The sequence below is a fragment of the Hippoglossus hippoglossus genome, chromosome 23 (assembly GCF_009819705.1).
Source record: "Hippoglossus hippoglossus isolate fHipHip1 chromosome 23, fHipHip1.pri, whole genome shotgun sequence".
NCBI classification, from domain to species: domain Eukaryota; kingdom Metazoa; phylum Chordata; class Actinopteri; order Pleuronectiformes; family Pleuronectidae; genus Hippoglossus; species Hippoglossus hippoglossus.
The window spans coordinates 4066595-4087827 of record NC_047173.1 but is presented as its reverse complement, the minus strand read 5'-3'; the positions used below and the strand labels follow the sequence as shown (position 1 = coordinate 4087827).

The 21233-nt window shown below is 41.9% G+C and overlaps 1 protein-coding gene across 1 annotated transcript in view; it reads right to left on the bottom strand.

The window, feature by feature from the left end:
- Positions 1 to 214: 214 nt before the first annotated feature.
- The window catches only part of LOC117756977 (plexin-C1-like), a 38655-nt gene continuing 17636 nt past the window's right edge, over positions 215 to 21233 (bottom strand). Inside the window, 17 exon segments of the mRNA XM_034577620.1 lie at positions 215 to 366; positions 763 to 837; positions 924 to 1064; positions 1161 to 1308; positions 1391 to 1554; positions 2189 to 2284; positions 2385 to 2419; positions 3237 to 3312; positions 4011 to 4111; positions 4577 to 4745; positions 7390 to 7536; positions 8575 to 8773; positions 8914 to 9038; positions 9134 to 9175; positions 9297 to 9400; positions 10126 to 10227; positions 19206 to 19208. Of these exon segments, the coding sequence (XP_034433511.1) occupies positions 262 to 366; positions 763 to 837; positions 924 to 1064; positions 1161 to 1308; positions 1391 to 1554; positions 2189 to 2284; positions 2385 to 2419; positions 3237 to 3312; positions 4011 to 4111; positions 4577 to 4745; positions 7390 to 7536; positions 8575 to 8773; positions 8914 to 9038; positions 9134 to 9175; positions 9297 to 9400; positions 10126 to 10227; positions 19206 to 19208 (1832 nt within the window). The 3' untranslated portion in view covers positions 215 to 261.

Below are 21233 nucleotides of genomic sequence, written 5' to 3'. Positions count from 1 at the left end.
GGTCATAGCATAGTGCTTTTTGGTCACCCAAAGACCACCGGAGCTTCTTCTGCATGCTTACAGTAACACAGGGGATTCTGTTGGTAGCAATCTCCACCCTCACTGCTAGATGGCCCTAAATCCTACACAATGAATTTTTAACAACTAAATGCTCATCACAAATGAACTACAGACAGGATGCGTGTCCCTGACAATTACTACTTAACACACAAACATGACGGTTACCGGCTCCCGCCACCTTCCTGTCGTGGCTCAGGCAGCTCAGCTCCACGAGCAGCTCTTCAGTCCGTCAAACTGCGTTTTCGCATGATGCAGTTGCTCCGTCAGCTCAGTAGGGGCGCCGTTCTCGTTCAACTTGTCTTTAATCTGGAAAAAGGCATTTTACAACACAGTTGCTTTTTACAATGCCATTGCTTTTTTCTAAATAATGTTTGGTGGGGCCACGTGTCATAAAAGACTTTAGAATGAAGCAGATTAATCCTCTTATATTAAGACAACTCGTGCAGTCATTTCTATTCAAAAAAGCTTAGTGTTTCGCTGCGATGACGTTTGAAAAAGTGCACAGGAAGCCACAGGAGAAGCAAAGGCTCATAAATCTCATATCCTGTACATGTGCCATCACATCACTGTTAGTTTCGCGAGGGAAGTCACTGTGGGTTGTTGCATGTCAACCCTGGGGCTACAGTAGAAAGACACTGAGCAGAGCACATAACCTCATCAAGCCCAAGTTTCAGTGTCTCAAACACCGGACGATTGACCCACCTCTGTGAAGTAGCTCTGGATGAATTTGTAGAGCTCTCTGAGGGCTGCCGTTTCGTTGAATTCATTGTCGTGTTTCTGAAATCCAAACAAACTGTCATCCTCTCGCAATGTCACCTTTATTCCTTCCTTCGTTTCACATCTAGTACTGAAATGGACGTTACCTTTGACTCCTCCCGCAGGAAGCTCTTGAACTCGGACTCTGATATTACTGACTGCTCTCTGATCTGCTTGTAGTAAGCCCTCACTTCCTGTTTGAACCTGGGAATGTCTTTGGCGTACAGGAGCTTGTTGGTCGGCGTGTGCTGCAACACAACAACATTCAAGTTCAAACTTTCAGCTGCGTGATTTGCCTTTTACGTTTGGCTCCAGCTCCGCCGGTATTGTGTGTGGCTCTTCACCTTCCCCAGCTGGAACTCGGTGAGGGAGAAGGAGTCCATGAAGGCCTGAGCGATGACGGACAAGCAGCCGTCGAGCTGTGGCGTTTTCTCCATGTCGAAAACAAACTGCGGGTTTTTCAGGATGTTGATCCAGAAGCGCAGAGGTAAACTGAAAAGATACAAAAACACGTTAAACTTGTCCACCTCGGCAGGTCTGCTGTGTCTCCTTCTTTCTGTCCACACAGCCGTACCTGTTGGTCTTCCAGATGTGCAACACCTCCGGATCCGTGATCTTCATGTCGGCTGCCTGAGCGTCCAGGAAGTCAAAGAAGTATTTGATGGCGTGTGGAGCTCTGCCGTGCGTCAACCCCCAGATGGACTTAAACAGGTTCTCCACAAACGAATGCACTGCCACCTGACAGACCGAGAGAAAAGGGGAGGTAAAGCCTTCTTTAATGTTTACAGCCCGATAAAATCAGCTGTTAGGAATTCTAACCGGGTGAAAGTGGGCGATTTTGGTTTTGTGTGTATTGTCATTCTTTTGACTTTGTTCTATCTTCTACATATTATAAATACTACACAATTGATTTGACGCAATATGTCCAGTAGATAATCTGTGTTGATTGATGGTTATGCCTCACAAAAACATGTTTTTTATTTTACAGAATATTACATATTGATGTTTACATTTTACATAAAAACTGTCATGGAAATCTGGTTTAACTGTGTTTGTCCTTTGTTCAAAGAACTCAGCTGACTGACACCACACCCTCATGATACTATTTCCTCTCCAACACATTTAACACACAGCCTCTATGTTCCAGACACACAACACAATGCTGCCAGCTTTAAGTAGAGCGCAGCTACAGTTTCTAATCTGCTTGGACTCCTCTCTGGGTTAACGTCATGCCACCTCCTCTCACCATAACCCTAAACTGTCGCTGTTTAATTTCCTGTCACAAAGGGGAAGCTCCAAAAAAAAGGTGCTCTTTGCAGTGCCACACAAATAGCGCTTTGGTCTAACTGAAATGAGGCTGTGTTCCTCTTGCCTTGGTGGACAGCAGCTTGGTGAGGTGCACTTCCTTCAGTTTTAACTTCTTCCTCTCTGGGTCCTTCCTTTGGTCCTCGTCCACATCAGGATCAATCTGCGTTTAAAGGACACACCGGCCACCAAGTGGGCTCATCTCAATCCAAGAAGAACTACATTTAATGATTCACTTCAAGAAACATCAAACTCATTCTTACCAAGTGGAAGTATTTTCTAGAGAAGTTCTCATCATCTAGAGCGAAAATGAGAAGAAATGAACATTGATCGTTGGGAGAAAGAATTACATTTGTTTGATGGGTGTTGATCAGATTGTTCCTTTTTCAAAACTGTCTCAATAAAATGAAGTTATGCTCCACATTAACTGCAACTGACTAAGATCCTTTTCTATACACCTGTGCTTCACAGGACAAATTGGGGCCATTTTTTTAAGGTGACACGCTACACGTGCAGCTGAAAATAGTTTGTTTCTCTCAATGAGCATTCATCCATGTTGTAAGAAACCCAATCTACATGTGTGACAAAATAATCACCAGTCAAACGGAAGCAGACTGACTTATAGGTTTTGCTTCAGTGGCGACTCAAATACAATTTCAATCTGCAAACCTCCGCCAACTTTTATGGAAATCAGCTCAGTTATTTTGAGTTATCGTGCTCACAAACAAACCACCAAAGACAAAGTTGGAAACATAAACTGACATAATAATAAAAATCTGAAAGTATTTTTCTTTCTCTAATAGAAATAACAATGGGAAAAAAATGTCTGAATTTGCATCTTATGACTGCACATTGCAAATATATATATTTTTGGAGTATGTGATATCTGACAATGGACATTTTGGGCTACGGGTTTATTAATTTTTTTTTACACTTCAGAGACTGGACAATTTATTGCTTGATCCAAAAAAGGAGAATTAAAATGAGTGAGTTGTGGGTCAGGTTGACATTACTTGGACATTCATAAAAATTATAGCAGGAACAACTCCCACAGTCAATTCAAACTGTTTTCAGGAATCTAAATGTGAAGAGGAAAAAAGTGTCTCAGCTCTCACCCTTCACACTTCCCTGTGGACTCAGAGGAGGATGACTTTTCCTCTGAAGCACTTTGATCGTCGCTCCATCGGGAACCTGAACGACCAAAAGACCGTCGCAGAGAAAAGGTCAACAAATCAGGTCCATTTCAACACATTGCTGCTCCTTCGGTTCTCTTGCTGTTAATACTGATGGGTTCTGAGGATGTGTGTGTGTTGTGTTACTATTTGAATGTTAAAAACAGCTTGGAGATCGGTTGGCTTGTTTTTGGTGAAAATTAACATTCTCTGATTTCAGGTTTTTTCCACAGTGCTCGTCTAATGACAGTAAATATCTTTGGTTTGTGGATGACGCGAGCCACTTGAGGAGGCCGTCTTGGGGATTCAGATTTATGGACCAAACGTAATCAACAGATAATTGATAAAGAAAATAATCATTCATTGCGGCCTTAACGTACATAAAGTTTAACTGCATTTCGAATATTACCGGAAACATTTGCAATGACTGGTTTGTTATCTACACTCTGAGTTCAGTTTTCAGTCTGTGAACCTCACATAACCACCACCACAGGTACAGTGGTGCACATTGACCAGCGGGCGGGGACAGCAGCAGTGAAGCTGAAAGTAGGAGGAGGAGTATGCCCAGTTGTAGATCTGTACAGGGTGTGTTTCAGTTTCTGTGAGGTTACACCGCAGCAGCTTCCTCTATCCAACACACAACAACACAACCCACAAGAGTCTGTATGACAGGGAGCAAGGGGGAGGGAGAGAGGGAGCCCTTGTCATCCGTCTCACCTTGTAGTGCTTCAGTGTGTTGAGCATCGTCACCTCCCCGATAACCTCAGAGCTTCTATCCACTTCCTCGAGAGGAACAAAACATCCGTCCCTCTCGTACTCTGGTGGGAAAGTTGTTGTTAAACAGCTTGAAGAGACATTTTTTTTTTTTTTTTTACAGGTAAAGACAAGTTTAGGGAAACTTTGATATCAAATGTTCATTTCATAAACCATCATGTAAAATGGACAAAAATACTTCAAATCACGTGCTGTGCTTTAACAATTAGATCTGCCATTGTTCTTCTTGCTGTGGGCAGTTTCTCAAACCTTTCTGTGTACATTTGGTGACAAATGTTTAAAGACATACTTGTCAATGCTTAAATAATAAAGGTCATAACAATCATAAAGATACAAAACCAATTATTAAGTAAAGAGGAAAAAATAAAGATCTATCTTTTTTTTCAGCTGTGTTTAACATGCTTTGATCTGTTTGATTTGATTCTGTAAAGTACTTTGTGGCTGTTTTTAAAAGCGCTGTACAAGTTACGACGCAGACACAGACACCAGACCTGTGTGTTGCTACTGACCGATACAGACGTCACTGAGGGGAACGTTGAAGGGGAAACCGAACTTGCTCCTGAAGGTGGACAGGATTTTCTCCTTGACCTGCTCCACTGTGTCGCAGCTCAGACTGTTGACCTCCAGAGGCTCGCTGAGCTCCCCGTCACTGCCCACAGCAAACAGCACCTTCAGCTTCTGCACACAGAAAACTGACATGTTGTATTTTCTAATCACCCAAAAACTAAAAGTCATTGATCATTAAGAAAGATAAGCACAGAGTACATGACTGGGACTAAAGGCTTTCCTCAAGATCACGTGTACACAGTAACTTGCAGTGATACTCGTAGAAACCACAACAATAACCACTAATCTCAGTTTCACCATCATGAAAACTCAGTGAAACAACACATTCAAGTCATTTTTGGAAAGTGGGAGGGAGCTTTGAGCGGAGGTCAATGAGAGGCTTTCAGAGCAGTGACATCAAGTGTCTCCATCTTTGTTTATCTTCATGCAGTTTGGTGGTTAATGTTTGCAGCAGTTAATGGAAGTGAGCAGTAAACTGAGCAGTGGTGGTTTGTTGTATACAAAAACGAGAAACACAAGAGCACTTTTCTACACAAACATACAAACTGCTGTACAACCAAAATCACATGGTTCAAATACAGAAAGTACATAGTAATAATAAGAGACACTTGTATCCTCAAGTCAGAGTGGACCCTGAGGAACACTCTGTCCCCCCCCCCCCCCTAGTTTTCAGCCTATGGATTCAGCTGGTAAATCAAGAATCAAAAGATCAGAGGTATGGCCTACTGGCCGTGAACAGCCTTAAAACTAATCTATACATTTTTATAATTAATCCAAAAACAAACCAATGTAAAAACAATACCTTTTTGGTTTTAATCACTGATTGTGAATACACTGGTCGACCAGCGCTGCTCCTCTTATCCACAATCATTTGGGGGAATAGTGCAGCAGGTGCACATATTCAACACCGCATAAAGCTGCAGCCCAGTGTGATCCAATACTCCATCTAATACTCAAGGTTCATTTCTTCAGATGTTTCTCTAATCTTTGCTTTTCCCAAGTGAAAAGTAAAAATTACTTGTTCAGAACTCAGAGCAAATCACTCTTACACCGTATAGACAGATACAGCTGATGTCCGTCACACAAGCTCAAAGGGTTGGGAGCCACTAATTTACATTAAGCTTAACCTGCTGCAGTTTTCATTTAAGTCCTTGTCTCAACCCAACATGTCAATCGCTGTTTCTATAGCGCAACATCTCTATGTTGAGATGCCCTCCCACTCAACACCTCCTGTGTGTGAGCATCTGGGGTCATACACTTCTTTATCCACTCTCTGATCAGTTGAGGTGTTGACTCAAAAAGTCTAAAAACATCTCTTTCACGGAAATGCCAATATTTTCGCAGCTTCCTGAAACGGGCTCTGCCACAGCTTCACTGTGATGTATTTTGGGGTTTCGCTTCAGCAGCAACAGCACATTAATGCTAATGAAATAACATGTCATGGCTTACCACGTTTTAAACTAGCTATTGGCTCCTATATATGAGGGACCTGTATTTTATTCAGTATGTCAAATGTCAAGAAGCTGCAGTGTTTGAGCAAAAATACAGTAAACATTTAAATGCCTTCTTTATATACAAAGCATGTCAACACAGTGAAGACACACAACAGCTTTAACTCTCATTCTTAAAGCAGATATGTCCTGACACATACATTTTTCAGTTGCAGTAAAAAGCTAGTGCTCAACTCTTATTGGTGGATATACGAATTTACAAATGTACTTTCTATTAAGTGATGGGTTGAGTTTGATATGCACAACTTTTAGCCCTTTAGATGTTTACATACTTATTGATGGTGCACGACAATGAGCTTCAGAGGAAGGGTCACGCCACATTTTGATTTGATTGAAGAATCTCTTCTGTTTACAGTTTATACAAGTTCAACTTCAGACTTTTTGGGTCCATATTGAATTCTATTTAAGATTTATGTCAAGTATGATAAGATTAAGGAATATCGCAGTCCCACAATAACTTATACTTCGCCCTAATTGAAAATAAGGGGAAGAAACCTGGTAGAGAATAAACATGAAACACCGCGTTGTCTCGCAAACTACAGGCAAACACAGCAGGTAGACTTTCCCACAGACAAGGATTTGTCTTGTTTTAATAAAGCATTGCGGCACAAAGATTTGTTTAGAAGAGATAAATACTTTTTAAGCACAATGGAAGTAGCGTTAAATGAATGTTAACATAAATAAGACCTAGTATGTAATATTTCAACACATTTAAAACCTTTTAAGGTTATTGATAGGTTATAGATTATTGAACCACTAATAATCGCTGTTTATAATAGTTGTTGAAACTCAGTTCCCAACCAGTAATGCCAGGTGTAGTGATGATGAATGAAATTGTCCAGCCCTTGTTGTGATTGCGTTTACTTAACCTGGTTCATGCCCTCCTGTAAGGGACTCTTAAACAAGTAAAGCTCACGCACAATTTCAACAGACGTGTTGCACAAACAAAATCCAAGCGCAGAAGACAGACTTCAAGAGTAGAGGAGAAATCCCAGAGCAGACATTTCATACGCACACAGGAGCAGCACGAGTGCTCGGGGAAGCTCCAACAGAGGAAATATGTCCATGCTTGCAACAAAATATCAGCAGCTTGAGCACAAGCAGAGCAAATCTAAGCACACGCTTACGGGGTTTTCAGAGTATGACTGAAAGAGAGAGAAAAAAAATATCTGAAGTAACCACACAAACCAAAGTGTGTGTGTGTGTGTGTGTGTGTGTGTGTGTGTGTGTGTGTGTGTGTGTACCAGGGAGCTGAAGTCCTGAGCCTGCCACAGCAGCCAGTCCTCACTGAGTGTGTACAGAGCCTTCTCTGTCACACAGTCCACAGGTCCTTTTTTGATCTGCTGCATGAGAGCGCTCACCATCAGGAACAGGTGCTGGCCGACACTTTCCTGCACAGAATCACAAACAGGAACTCGGTGCGTAAAAGACACCATGGCAACACTTCGAGTGGTGGCAACCACAGCGGGGAAGTTTAGTTTAGTAACAGTAAGAGTTAAAAGTCAAAGGCTGCCGGGCTAGTAAACCATCACATGGGTTGTGTAGTTACAACAATTTAAAAGGGACAAACGCATGTATGAATTACGATCAATACTTTATGTATAGTATGAGATATAACCTGGGAACTAATGACATGAACACTCCACTGACTCCATTAGAGCTGTCTGTTTTTGGCAGAGGAGGTTTAGTGAGGACAGGACTTGGTTTATCAAATTTAGTTCTAGATTAATAACCTGATGACAAATTAGTGACAAACCCCGAAAACATCTGAATAAACACAAGTAAATCATGGGACAAGAATACAGCAACATAACAAGTACAACACGTCCTTCTACTTAGGTTTCATGAACAGTAACCCACACATATTCTGATGCATGGTCTGTACAGTGTAATTATTAACAGGTTTACTTCACACGTTGCATTATATCGAGAAATACTTTTCCCCAATGTTATTAATACCACTGCGAGTCACAAGTAAAGGCTGCACTGAACTCCGCAGACCCTCCAGCCTCCGCAGTTTCTGCAGACTTTCTCCAACTGACCTTTGGTGACGCTTCTAACACGCACTAGACGCAAAAAAAGATAAAGAAAACTAATATCTCCAGCTGAAAATGCGGTGTCGCACTCTCCGCCTCTCGCCTGAATAATGCAGAGGATTTGATGCTGTTGTGAACACGTCTGTGCAGGAAACCTCTCGCTGTGTTGTGCACATGTGAAAGGCAAACTGTGCGCAAGTTTTCACACATGCGCAGGTCATGTCTGAAAACAACTTAAGAGTCTGACACAGTGACTGTCTTAGGTTTCGCAAACCGGTCGCCGTTTTAATATATAGTCTTAAACCACAAGGACGGTCCGGCTGACAGACAAACACTGGGCACGAGCTCAGCTAAAAGGAGCAACAAAGATTACAAGAAACAAAGTGGACGGACCCGCAGGAAGCCATAAAGGCATATGGACATCCAGTTGGTCAGCAGTTTCTCCACCGTTGACTCAGTGCCTCGTAGCAGCAGTTTGGAATGAGTGTTGCTGTTTTGCAGCATCAGATCCTTCAGCAGAACCTCCATCACCTCCGTCAGGTACAACAAGTCGCCGTGGAGCGCTACTGTTAGTAGAGACGCCAGCGAACACCTGAAACAGAACAGAGGAACACGAGGAGGAGACCAAGAGGACAAAACAATGCTTAGCAAATGGATAACAGGTAAGAGACGACGAAAACAGAATATAACTGCATTACGGAAAAGAGGGAGTCACTTAAAGAGGGGACTGACTTGTCCTTGATGGTGAAGCTCTTCTGCTCCTCCAGGGCGTGAACCATAGACGTGAGGAAGAGCCGATTGTGGATCAGCTGGGACAAGACGTGGCAACACTCGTCAAGCTGAACCTTCACTGCGTCCTGATCCAAGGTCGGGTACAACAACAATGCATCACTGACCCATCGCTGACAAACTGCACATCGTGAAGTGAATCGCAGCTGGTGTCCAACCTTACCTGACCAATGTCTTTGATGCACAACTTCATCAGAGTCTCTCTCTGGGAAACAGTAACACAAAGGAAACATCTGGATTATGGATGATGTCTTTGATTTTTCGCGACCTACAACATCAGTTTGAGGGATGTGGACGGTTGTTTTCTGTCCAGTTGTTCACTGTACCTCAGGAAAAAAGATTCTGGAGGCAAAGTGCTTGTAGTCCAGGAAAGGAATCGCTCCAACGTTTTCCATCAGGTCAGTTTTCTCTGTCTGCAGATCCACAAAACCTGTGCAGGACAATGAAATGATGGGCAGCAGACAAAGGAGTGACCAAGCAGGTTTAATAAACACACATACATGTTTGTACTTCTGTCTTAGTGTGGACACTCATTGACAAAATGCATTCCCTAGCCCCTACCTCTGACCATAACCATCCAAACTTAATGCCTAAGCCTAATTCTAACCCTAACCATAACTATACTATTCTTATCTTACTTATTCAAGGAGACATATTATGCCTATATTCAGGTTCATCATTTGAATTGGGGTAATTACTTGAAAATGTTTACATGCTCTAATGATCAGTGAAAGGGACGTCTTCATCAACAAACACAAACATGTCACCTTCTTCATACTGTCCATTGCTGCAGCTCCTCTTTTCATCCTCGACGTCTGAAACACTTGGTTTTAACTCCCGTCTCTTTGAGACGGGCATTGTGATGTCACGTGACTTTCATATACAAAGAGCGGGAAGAGCCAAAGTGAATGCTATCCAACACTTGAAGACACATAGGAACTCTCATGTCAATTTGTTCATTTATCTAATGCGTATGAATATATTGCTGTAAAGGCACCAGAGAGAACGTGTCTGATTCTGTTTAAAGCGAGACTGCAGATGAACAGCAGTGGAAGAGGATTATGCTGTCGGGATGGACGTTTGTATTAAAGCATTGATACTTGATCCACACCTTCCTGTTTCAGTACGGACACAGGGCGGGACTTTGTGACTGACCTTGTCTGATATCGTTCCTGATGTCCAGCTCCAGGTTTTCCATGAGTCTGTTCATGTTAGCAGTGAGCTTCTTCTGTTTGCTTCGGTAAACTAGCACCACCGCTGGGGGTCAAAACCAAGTGGTTGAATTTCGCAGATAAAAAAAAGAGGAAATAGTTTTCTTGTTGGAACAACATGGATCCAATCTTTTTGTACTCACTAATAATGCAGGGTATCGGCAGCAGAACAAGCAGCACCCAAATAAACAGAAACGATGATTCAAGGCGGAGTATTACCGTCTTGTCCCCATACTTTATCTGTAAATAAGCAATAATCACAGTATATTTGAAAGAAATTTTACAACGCACAAATACATGTTTACTACTTTGGAACTTTAGTACCAGAAAATACTTGTGAGGCAGTATGATCTGGCTTGCTCTGTTTCTGTGACTTTAAGACTCACCATTAACTGCTGAAATTCAACATCCAGTGTGTTTTGGATTTCACAGGCAAACGTGTCAGTCTCATTGTGACTTTCTTTGGCCGTCATGATGCAGGAGTAATGATGTCCTCCCAGAACGCCCCATACTGACAACTCTGCTGTCTCCATCTCCAGTTTGTCTGCCTTTTTCTGAGATGAAAACAAAAACCAACGCTGAACTTTTGAAAGCCCCGTGTTTGTGAATGTGTGATAAAAAGATGAGAACAATTCTTTACCTGTATGGTGATGCGCACGTCGCCCCCGACACGGATGAATTTGAAGCTGAGAAACTTGGGCTCTGGGTAGACGGTGATGTTTGGGGTGCATGGTAACGTTTTATTGGCTACTTTCAGAAACACAGTGCTGGGAAAAGGCCCCTGTGCATTTACAGCTGCAACTGTTTCAAAGGTGAGATTCTGCAGAGAATTAAAAGGAACATTCTGTGTTATATAGAATATGATATACTGATACATATTTCTATCATATCCCTCCACTATACTATAGCTTTACTAAAACTTACTAATGATAATAAATTAACAGGAGCAATCTTCATTGATTTGAAGAAAGCTTTTGATCTGGTTGATCACTGCCTTCTTTTAAACAAACTGTTTTGTAATTCTATACTACGGTTCAACTCTTATCTTCATAACAGGAAACAATGTGTTGTTGTACAAGAAAACCGATCTGATACATGAAAACAAGAACGAGGTGTGAAACTAGGCTCAAGTCTTCATCCACTGCTCTTCTCTTTTTTTTTTAATCAATGATCTCCCCACAATTTGTTCAGAATGTTGTGTTCATCTTTATGTAGATGATACGGTAACATACACGTCTCAAACGGATTTTACGTCTTACTAACGCACAACACTGGCTCGCTGCTAACAAACTAACACTTAATAAAACTCAATCTAATATGCGGATATTTGGTACTCACCAAAACATTACATAAAACTACTCATGTGTTATTTCCTGTCTTGATGCCACTCCTTTGCAAACAGCTGAACACACCATGAACAAACTAATGCATTTTGTTTTGCAAACACAAAACATATCTGACAAACAAATACACTACTTGTTTCTAATGATGCTTCAGAAACAAATGGCCTTCCACATTTCGTACAAGTACAAACAATTAATATTACATGTACAAATATGTATTTTGTAAACAAAGCATTTCTTGTTTAAAGCTCCTTCTGATTAGAATAATTTACCAGCAAATATTCAATCCATATCATCTTTCCATATCTTGTCAAAATGTACTTGTACGGAAAACAAGTTGATGCATCCCAAGGGGTTAATCCTAATAAAGAATTTCAATAGCATAATGTAATAATGTGACACGATTTGACATATGAGCTTCTCTCTGTATAGCTGTTTTCAGACATGGACTCTGGAAAATTGGATCTGGACATTATCTAGAGTTTGTTGTTCAGACATGAAGAAGGCAGCAGAAGACTGTCTGGACAGACACGTTCACAACAGCAGCAACATTTCCAGAACATTAAATGCCCTTATCAGCAAAAGCTCTCAAATCTTGTTGTCTTTCCAAGTCCACATCCTTGTCTACATCTTCTATGTGTATGACACCTTTTTTTTCATTCTGACAAATTTGTATTCTTCCAGTTTCACTCTCTCCAATTTCTCCAGACATTTTCCTGCTGTATCTTCAGGTGACATTTTGCGGACATTTAACTAAGGGGCTGGAAGGAAACGTTCCAAAAAAGGTCTAAAAGCGGCGAGAGTTTGTGACGTTGAATAGATACATGTGACTATTACTAATGTTATAATGTAAAATAATAGACATAATGCTAAAGGTTACTTGGGATGATTTGGCATGTTGTGATATAATGTGACAGTGTAGTGTAATTCAGCGTGACGTAAAACCAGACAGTGGAACACTGTCCGTCTACAGACCCACCTGATAGGTCCTGTTTTCAGGAAGTCGGACTTCCTGCGGGGCGTGGCTCTGCGTGACCCCTTCCACAAAGTCCAGATGAGAGCCTATGATCGCCAACTTCCTCTTCCCACTACCAGGAGACAGGGCAGCAGCCAATCAGACACAGAGAGAGAGAGAAAGGGGCTGGGGGTTCAACTCTCTAATGTGTTTATCGTAGTTAAGTGAACTAATTGAGATAAGCCTTAGAAAACCATTTAATGAGTCTGTCACCATAATACTGACATTAAATGAAGCAGTCACATCCCCGTCAAACCTTGATGACATCACAAAGGCTCTAAAATCCAAATAGACTAAATTACATCACATTACTTTCTTTGCACACCTGCTGTGTTATAAAACGTTCATGTCCTATATTGTCCATACAACAAAAAATATATAAAGTTTTTGTAAAGACTCAAAGACAAAGGCAGAAGTGGAAGTTGCTGCAAGTAAAAGAGGAAGTGGTCTTAAGGTGAAAGATGTTGCTTTGGGGAAGTGGCAATCTTTCCCCATCGGTTAACCATCTACCACTCGCTGTTCCTCACTTACTTAGCGTACCGGTGGTGCATCTACAAATAGCCTACTTACATTTTTACTGGCCTTATGTACTTATTGTATTTATTTCTGCTCGCATTGCTTCGTGTCCCCTCCCCATTAAAATGAGCTGCAAAAACTGATCCCAGTGATTATCTGGTTTGATCAGAATCCTTACTCTTCGATTTCAGAATTGATTATGTGATGATTTGCTTATGGCAGCACGCTGAAGCACTAAACCGTGACTTTAAAGAAGTTACCACTTGAGAAGTTCTTGTTTAACAAGTTCCCAAAAACAAAAACATTTTCTTCCTCGTATCTGCTTATATCTGATATATTTCCATTAGTGATGTGCGATAAGTTCTTCGCTTTGGAGAAACACACATTTCTGCAGCTGATGGAAACATCATTATCCGAATAAAATCTGATGTTTTCCCATTTATATCTGGACATTTTTACTTCCACCAAGGAGGTCATATACCATAAGACTATAAGAAAAGCTACAGGGCTTTTAATTTCAAATGACAGATATAGGAAGTGGCTGCACACGGCCGACAAGCCAGTCACTCGGTAAGTCGACGACAGACTTTCATAGTTTTAGGGTGGTTTGTTAGTTAGTTAGTAGAAAGGATGCATTATGGGTCAGGGAAGAACTTTTTTAATTTTGGTGCTGATCCAGAATTTGTTTTCTGTTTCCTTAACATTGTGAGACAGGGCATTTTACATCATTTTTATTGATGTCTCAAGAGGATCATTAAAACAGACACGTTTAGGGGAGTGATATTTAAGACTGTGTCGAATTTAGTCTGGATCCAAAAATCTGGATCTAGTGAATTTAAATGTAGAGAACTTGATGGAGGTATGCGTTCTACTGAGTGACATTGTAGGATTCAGCATGAAAGAACCAACAAATCCAAACATACCTGAGCCAGGTGCTGTTTGGTACAATGTCGGAGCAGGATGGGGATGACTGGTAGGTGATGGTGCTGCTGCCATGGCAACTACCGTCTGGGAGGAGGGCACAGACTTTGACCACGCCTTTACTATCTGCACTGGGAATGTGGAACGTCAGATTCATGCCTGTGTTGTTCCAAACAGGAGATCTGACAAGAACGCACAGGATGAGAGAGAGGAAACATAAGGACGCAATTAAACATCAATTTAAATCTGACTTAGATGGTTTTTCATAAGCTTAACACATCAGAATCATAAGTCTACCGGTGTTATACATCATATATCATATCTCAACCCTAAAAAAGAAGCCGAAATGGACAACGCCCAAGGTCACACGAATCAAAAATTGTCTTATCGCTGAATCCCCAAACTTTCAAGTTTACCATCAGACAGCAAAAAGTCTGTCAGAGTGATAATGTTTTAAAGGGAAACATCACATGTATAAATGATTCTGTCCATCATCCTCCACTAATCTGAGACTCGGGTCAAGTGGAAAATTGGCCAAAGTAGGGTATCCCAGACGTCCCTCTCGACAACCACACTTTCAAGTTCGTCCTGGAGGATCTCGAGTCGTTCCCAGGCCTGATGGGATATCTAATAATGTTTCGGACTATCTGGAGCCTTAAGATAATAAACCAAGTATGTAGTTTATAATATAGGTTTGCTTGCATGTGTGAAGCAAACAAAAGCTTCATTTTACTGAAAGTATTCACACAAAGACCTTGTTGATTACGTCTGTGAGCAGAACCATATTTTACATCCACACCCAGTTTCTGGCTTTAGGAAAGAGAAGCACATTCATATGTATTGACAGGACACTGACACGTATCGAGTCACCTGTCAATACTGTCACCTTGAATGTGTCAAGTCATACGACAGGTGGCATTTCCCCTTTAACGCCTGCTCTCTTTGCATAATGCATAATCGTAGTCGTCCGTGAGCTGACTCACTCTTGTGGCGTGCAGTCTGTGTGCGCCTGCATCCTCACTCTGGTCACGTCACTGAGGTTACGACCGTATAACACCGCGTGGTTTCTGCCGTAGAAAGACACAACGCCGGGAGCGATGGAGGAGATCTCTGGTGTCTGACGGTAAAACACACATACACAGATAATTATTTAGTACTGCCTACTGATGTTTTGAATTGGACTAAATGTGAATAACGTGAAGCATGTGTGTGAGAGTCGAGGGTTCCGACTCACAGAAAACTTTATTCCTGACACCATCCTTTTGCAAACACTGTCCTGCAGGAGGAAGCAGGAGGAATAAATTCAGCAGGTTTACAGACATTCGCATGAATTAACAGCTAATAGCAGTAAAAAACAGCTAGCATGGTAGAACAAACAACTTTAATTCTGTCTTATTTACATGTTGTATGTATGTGCAGAGATAAATACAAATAAATAATAATACAAATTAGGTAAAAGTTCAAAGTCAAAGTTTGTAAGAATGAAGCTATAAATATTTGGTATTCCTGACAAAGGAAGAAATGATGATTGGGATTTAAATCAAAGCAGAATCAACACATTTTCTGTCTGATATTTGATCTACTTTTTGATAATTGCTGAGGTGCACAACCACCAGGGTTTCAACATCAATTTCACTATAAAATAATGTCTCCAATGTGGTACAATACAGAGGAAGACTGGAACGTATGAACGTATGATAGATAGATAAAAATGGGCATAATTACATTTCTGTCTCCTTCATTAGCCCAGGAACACTTGTTTTTGCTCCAGCCGCATCCGGCCTCGATACACTGCCGACACCTAAAGAGAAATCAAACCTTACAAAACAGGCACCGAAATACCAAAATTACAGACAAGGTTTTTCTTTTCAGATAAACTAACTGGAAACTTACAACAAAGTATTAGGGCCATTTTGAAGAAAAACATTCAGAGATTTTAAGGATAATGTTACAAGAATGAAGTACAATTTTATGAGAAAAAGGCATGACATTGTGAAAATAAATTCGTAATTTTAGGAGGAAAAAAGAGTGGTAATATTGCAAGAATAACAAAAAAAAGTGTGTTTATTATTGGGAAACTACAAAACCCCTTTACATATCCTGCAGCTATTTTCCTTCTCTACAAGAGAGAATATCCTCCTTACTCCCTCTTGTGACAGGCTGATCTCCTGATATTCCTCCTCTGACACATACTGTACCTTAAAATTGCGACTTCATTCTCAAGAGTAGATTTTTTCCCCCATTGAGTGGCTCTATTACTCCATCGTACAAACTGATCATTTCTTCAGCACTTGCATGTTTTATCTTTTTCACCTATGATCGATATTAAACATGTGTTCGCAGTAAGTGTTTTGATTTGTGTAGAGCAGCGGTGGACTTACAGGACAGAGCTTGGCGGACCCCTGATGTCAGAGCAGTTGGTCAGCGTCAGTCGTTCCGATAACTGCATCGTCCCAAGTCTAATTTTTACCAAGACTGCAGAGATAAACCAAACAATGAACATTACAGCAAAGAAAGTTCATCTCATCATAGTTTTCAGTGATGAAACAGTTGCATTGAAGAGGAAAGTTAGTCCAAAGAAAGACGGAGGTAATGTGGCAGTATCCTCGCACTGCTAATTTCACTTTCACCATTATGAGACGCAGACTGAGATGCAGCTAGTAAATACCAGCTGAATGTTAGTAGTTGCCATTCACACACACAGCTATTCTATACCTAGGAATTTGCATGCATCTCATTCACATGTGATTATATTTATCAAAGATTACTAACCTTCTGCGGGAAGTGTGCCATTAGGGAGGATGCAGGTGCATTGTGGGAACAGCGGAGGAGGGCCACTGGTGCAGTGAAGTGCACTGGACCCTGCAGAAAACTCACAGGCGAAGTTAGACCGTGCCGTCTGGCCTGCGGTCAGGTGAGTCTGGACGTTCAGTGTGATCTGAGAGAGGTCGGGATGTGAGGGTTTAAAGCGACAGACACAACTGATGATAGTTCAAACTCTGTCCTTTATCTCTACCTGGTCAGTTGTCTCCTTAGTAACTCTGTGGGAAACCATTTTCTCTTGATAATCCTCAGGAATGGACAACCAGTCTGAATTTACACAGTCGTCTTCAAACATGCAACTAGGAAAAGAAATATATCTGAGAACTGACTTTACAATTGTTCGGAGCTGTTAACAGATTGATTAAAGATGCAGATGTTTCCTCACCTTTTTCCTGAGCCACACCAGACACAATATGGATCCTGTGCAGACCAACACTCCGTCACATCTCTGTACGTGCTGCATTTTGATACAGGAACACGCTTCATCTAGAACAAAACCCAACACTTAGCTACACTTGGATAAGTTGGGTCAGAATTATCAGTTCACCACATGTATGTTTTTACTTACCTGGTTTCTTACTGGCACGTACACATGGTTACGATCCACCGGATCCAGATGAATCTTGGGAAACACTTGGCGATCGTCATCAGCTCTGTAGAGCACCATGGGACAGGAGGTGTGATAGTCCTTATCCACAGCGAGCTGATGACAAGAGTACAGCTCTGGTTATGTTTCTAAGAAACTGAGCTGCTGTGTTGTTGAATATTTAAAAAGGTAGAGATAATATCGGTGAATAAAAAGAAAAAAAACTGCTTTTACTGTGTAAAAGAGAAAAGGGTAAATGTTCCTCTGTTTATGAGCAGACACAATAAAGTTGGCTATAACCAGCTGTAAGCTCATGTGGCCAGTTTGACTTTGGATGGATGGCTCAGCTAACTAGGTAACTTAGATCAGTCCTATGACTACATGCCAGGGTTCATAGCAATGGATACAAAACGAATACATTTTTTATGTCATGAACAAATAACATCAAACGACCTGATATGCTAAAATATTTTGATTTGTTGAAAAGGCTGAAAAAGGTCTTGAAACCACTTTCCTTCATTTTGGGGGGGATTCATTTAAGCTTTATTAAAATTAAACATTTAGAAAAATTGTATTGTTAAGAACTTTATTAAAAAAGTTATAGAATAAAACAATCAATTCAATAAATCTATTTTCTGTTCACCAGTCTTGTTCATTGATAAGGGAAAAAGTCTCTGGGTGCTCATGTGATCACGAATTTCAGCACAAGATGACAAACACAATACTTCATGCATTACCGCCCTTTATGTCACTGTGAAGTAAACAGTGACCAGAACTCTGTTTTCTAGACCTTTGCTTGTTTGCTGACTGCGGTAGTTTAGATGTCTCGTGCCGATGAGCACATCTTTGTACAGTTTCTCACGTGTTAGCTCTTCAATAAATAGCATTTTTTAGGGACTATTTTCAGCTATGGAATAATACACATTTGATATGCCAGAGTGTGTATATATGTACGTCAGCAAGACAGTGCAAGGGGGAAATGAAACCAAAGTAATGTTCATCAGAGTGAATTAACACTTGATGATTATTATTAATCTAAATCAGATAATTGTAGTTTGGTTTTTTAACCCTTTAATTCCGATTTGACAAACTTCTTTCTTTCTTAATTATTGCTGCTTTTGACCAATTGTTACACTTTAATCCAGTCCAGTTTGCTGTATAGACATGAATGGAAACATTATCAGCTGCTGCGATGAGTGGCTGTGGTGAAGCGGTGGACTGTGTGTAGTTCAGGACGCGAGCTAATGACCGCCACCATTATGGTTGTTGAGGCAAACCTTGATCCACTCGTGCCTTTCAGTCCTAATGGAGGACGCTGGGTTTTCTATAAGAGCTCACGCCATAGTAGAAAAACAAAATGCAGTGTGTCGAAATCTTCAAATCTTCGTGCTGGCTTTTCTGTCCCCTCGTCGTGTCCACATCGTGTGACTTGCACTACGTTGCCTCACTTAGCCATCAACTATACAGGATATGATGCAACTGTATGTTGCGTTGCTCAGGGTAAAAGGTTCAACAGAAATGTCATAGCGATGCCTGCACTCTCTCCATTTGTAATGTTTAAAATGGAAACAAACACGTTGTCCTTTCTCATCAATGTTGTACATATTGTTACTTTGTTGATGTGCTGTGCTCCAGGTGACATCTATCGTTCCTCTGTCTGTCCTGGGAGAGGGATCCCGCTCAGTGCTTATTTCCCCCTTGGTTAAAATGGGTTTTATTTGGTACTTTTTCTTTTTCTTGCTGAGGGTTAAGAACAGAGAATGTCACACCCTAGAAGCCCCATTTGTGAATATGGGTTATACAAATAAAACTTGACTGACTGACTTAATTGATACAACAAAAACAGATGAAAGATATCAGTAGCACAGATTGAGATGATACACACCTTAATGAGCTGCCCATCTCCAGTCCCGATGAAGAAAACCACCCAGGTATTGTGCCTCACTGCCAGCACAGAGGTCATGTTGCTCTGCCTGAAGAGCACGGCTTTCGGCCTCAGTGTCTTCGGCTGACAAACACAAACACATTGATCGTCACATCTGGAGCCAACAGAGCTCTAAAGGAGAGGTACTTGAAATAACATGTCATTACTCAAGGCTCAATACCAAGTCCTCAGGTAAAGACAGTCATGTTCATGTTTTAAGTCCAATGACTGAAGCTGTAAGTCCAGCTGAGAAATTGATAATATGATGAACTTAGTGTTGGATTTTACTTTTTTGAATGAATCAAATTCATGTCACTTATTAGTAATACACTTTATTTCTTATATATTTTGCTCTTCAATAAGATCAACTCAGTAGCTACCAGCTGGACTCTCATACAACCCACTGGCTGCCTACTTACAGTTACTGGATAACCAATATATTGATTATGAATTATTCTGTTATGGAATCTATAAAAGCTTCATAAATGGACCCATTACCTCTGGGGCACTTGACCCCTTGTCACCGCCGCTGTAGAAGTCTGGATCTGTATTTGGCTTTCCGGTGAGATCAGGGCTGATGTCAAACACAAGCAGCTCGGTGTTGGTCCGTCCCACGTCCGCACTGAACACTCCGCTCCACAGCACCGGCTGCGCCCCCGGGATCACCGAGGAGGCCACGAGTCTGTGACCTTCGGCTTCAGAGACCCTGAGAGTTGCACCTCGCAGCGACTTGAGAGTCAGAGACTTCCTGCCTTTACCCTCGAGCCAAATCAGACGGATTCTGTTGCTTTTATCGCCAGAGCGCACGTTGGAGAGCAGATACATGGAGGAACTGATCTGAAATCCATCCACAAACTCCACTTCGCCCCTGCTTTCGATCGATGGCGTGCCTTGTTCGCCACTGAGAGAAAATATGCCTCCATTCTGGTTCTTCTCCGCGTTGTGGAGCTGGACAGTGTGTAAGTCAGATGTGCAGCTGGGTCTCTCCTTCTGGTCCCAACTTTGCTGTATCGCGGTCAGAATGTACGTGTCGTTCTCGGTTGGATTCTTCTCCACCTTCACCAAGACTGCGACGGACGCGCTGCTGCGACTCAGTGGACCCAGCTGGACGCTCTCACTGTACTGGAGGCTGGAGATGTCCATCAGCTTCAGAATCTCGCAGTGGCCACACTCTTCTTCGATCACCCCGCAGCTGATCAAAGTATCGCTCTCAACGAATGGCAACAACACGTTGATCCTGAAAGTTGCGTTCGACCAAGCCGTCTCAGAAACCCGGTGAAACTGCTTCTCGTCCGGCCGCAGGACCCCGCCCTTCAGAACTCCTCTCTGGGGCACACTCTGGACCAGGGTCAGGTCGTGGCTCAGCTGGTACAGCCTATCCTTTGTAGCCACGTAAACCATGTTGGTGGCCACGGCGTAGTGGTGGATATCTCCATTGAAAGTGAAGCTTCCATCCTGCCCCCGACACCGAGCCGCTTCTCCCCAGAGAATAAAAAGCAGACCAGGCAGCAGGATCATTTTAGAGCAGCGATGGCAGCTTTACTGGGAAAACCCTCACACACTGACGGCCTGCATGGCACCATACACTCCACCACACTGTCACTGGAGCCGTGCGTAAAAGCGCAGCGCCTCAGCAGAAAACAGAAGTGGTGAAAGTGGGAGGGGAGCGCGCATCGAAAACGAAAACCAACTATCTTAGTGACATGATGACTTTGCATCATTATTGGATTAACTCAGCTAAATTGATCCCACTTTAATCGTGTTTAAAACCAGATCTACAGAGTTTCAGTCTGATATACCCAATGACGCGTGCGCTCCTGGGATGGTTCCTGACCACGACAGCCTCCGGATGATATCCCCACAGGAACAAAGTCGTGGGGCGCTGGGCGAGAACACCCCCCTGCCCCTCTGTAGCCCACTTCAT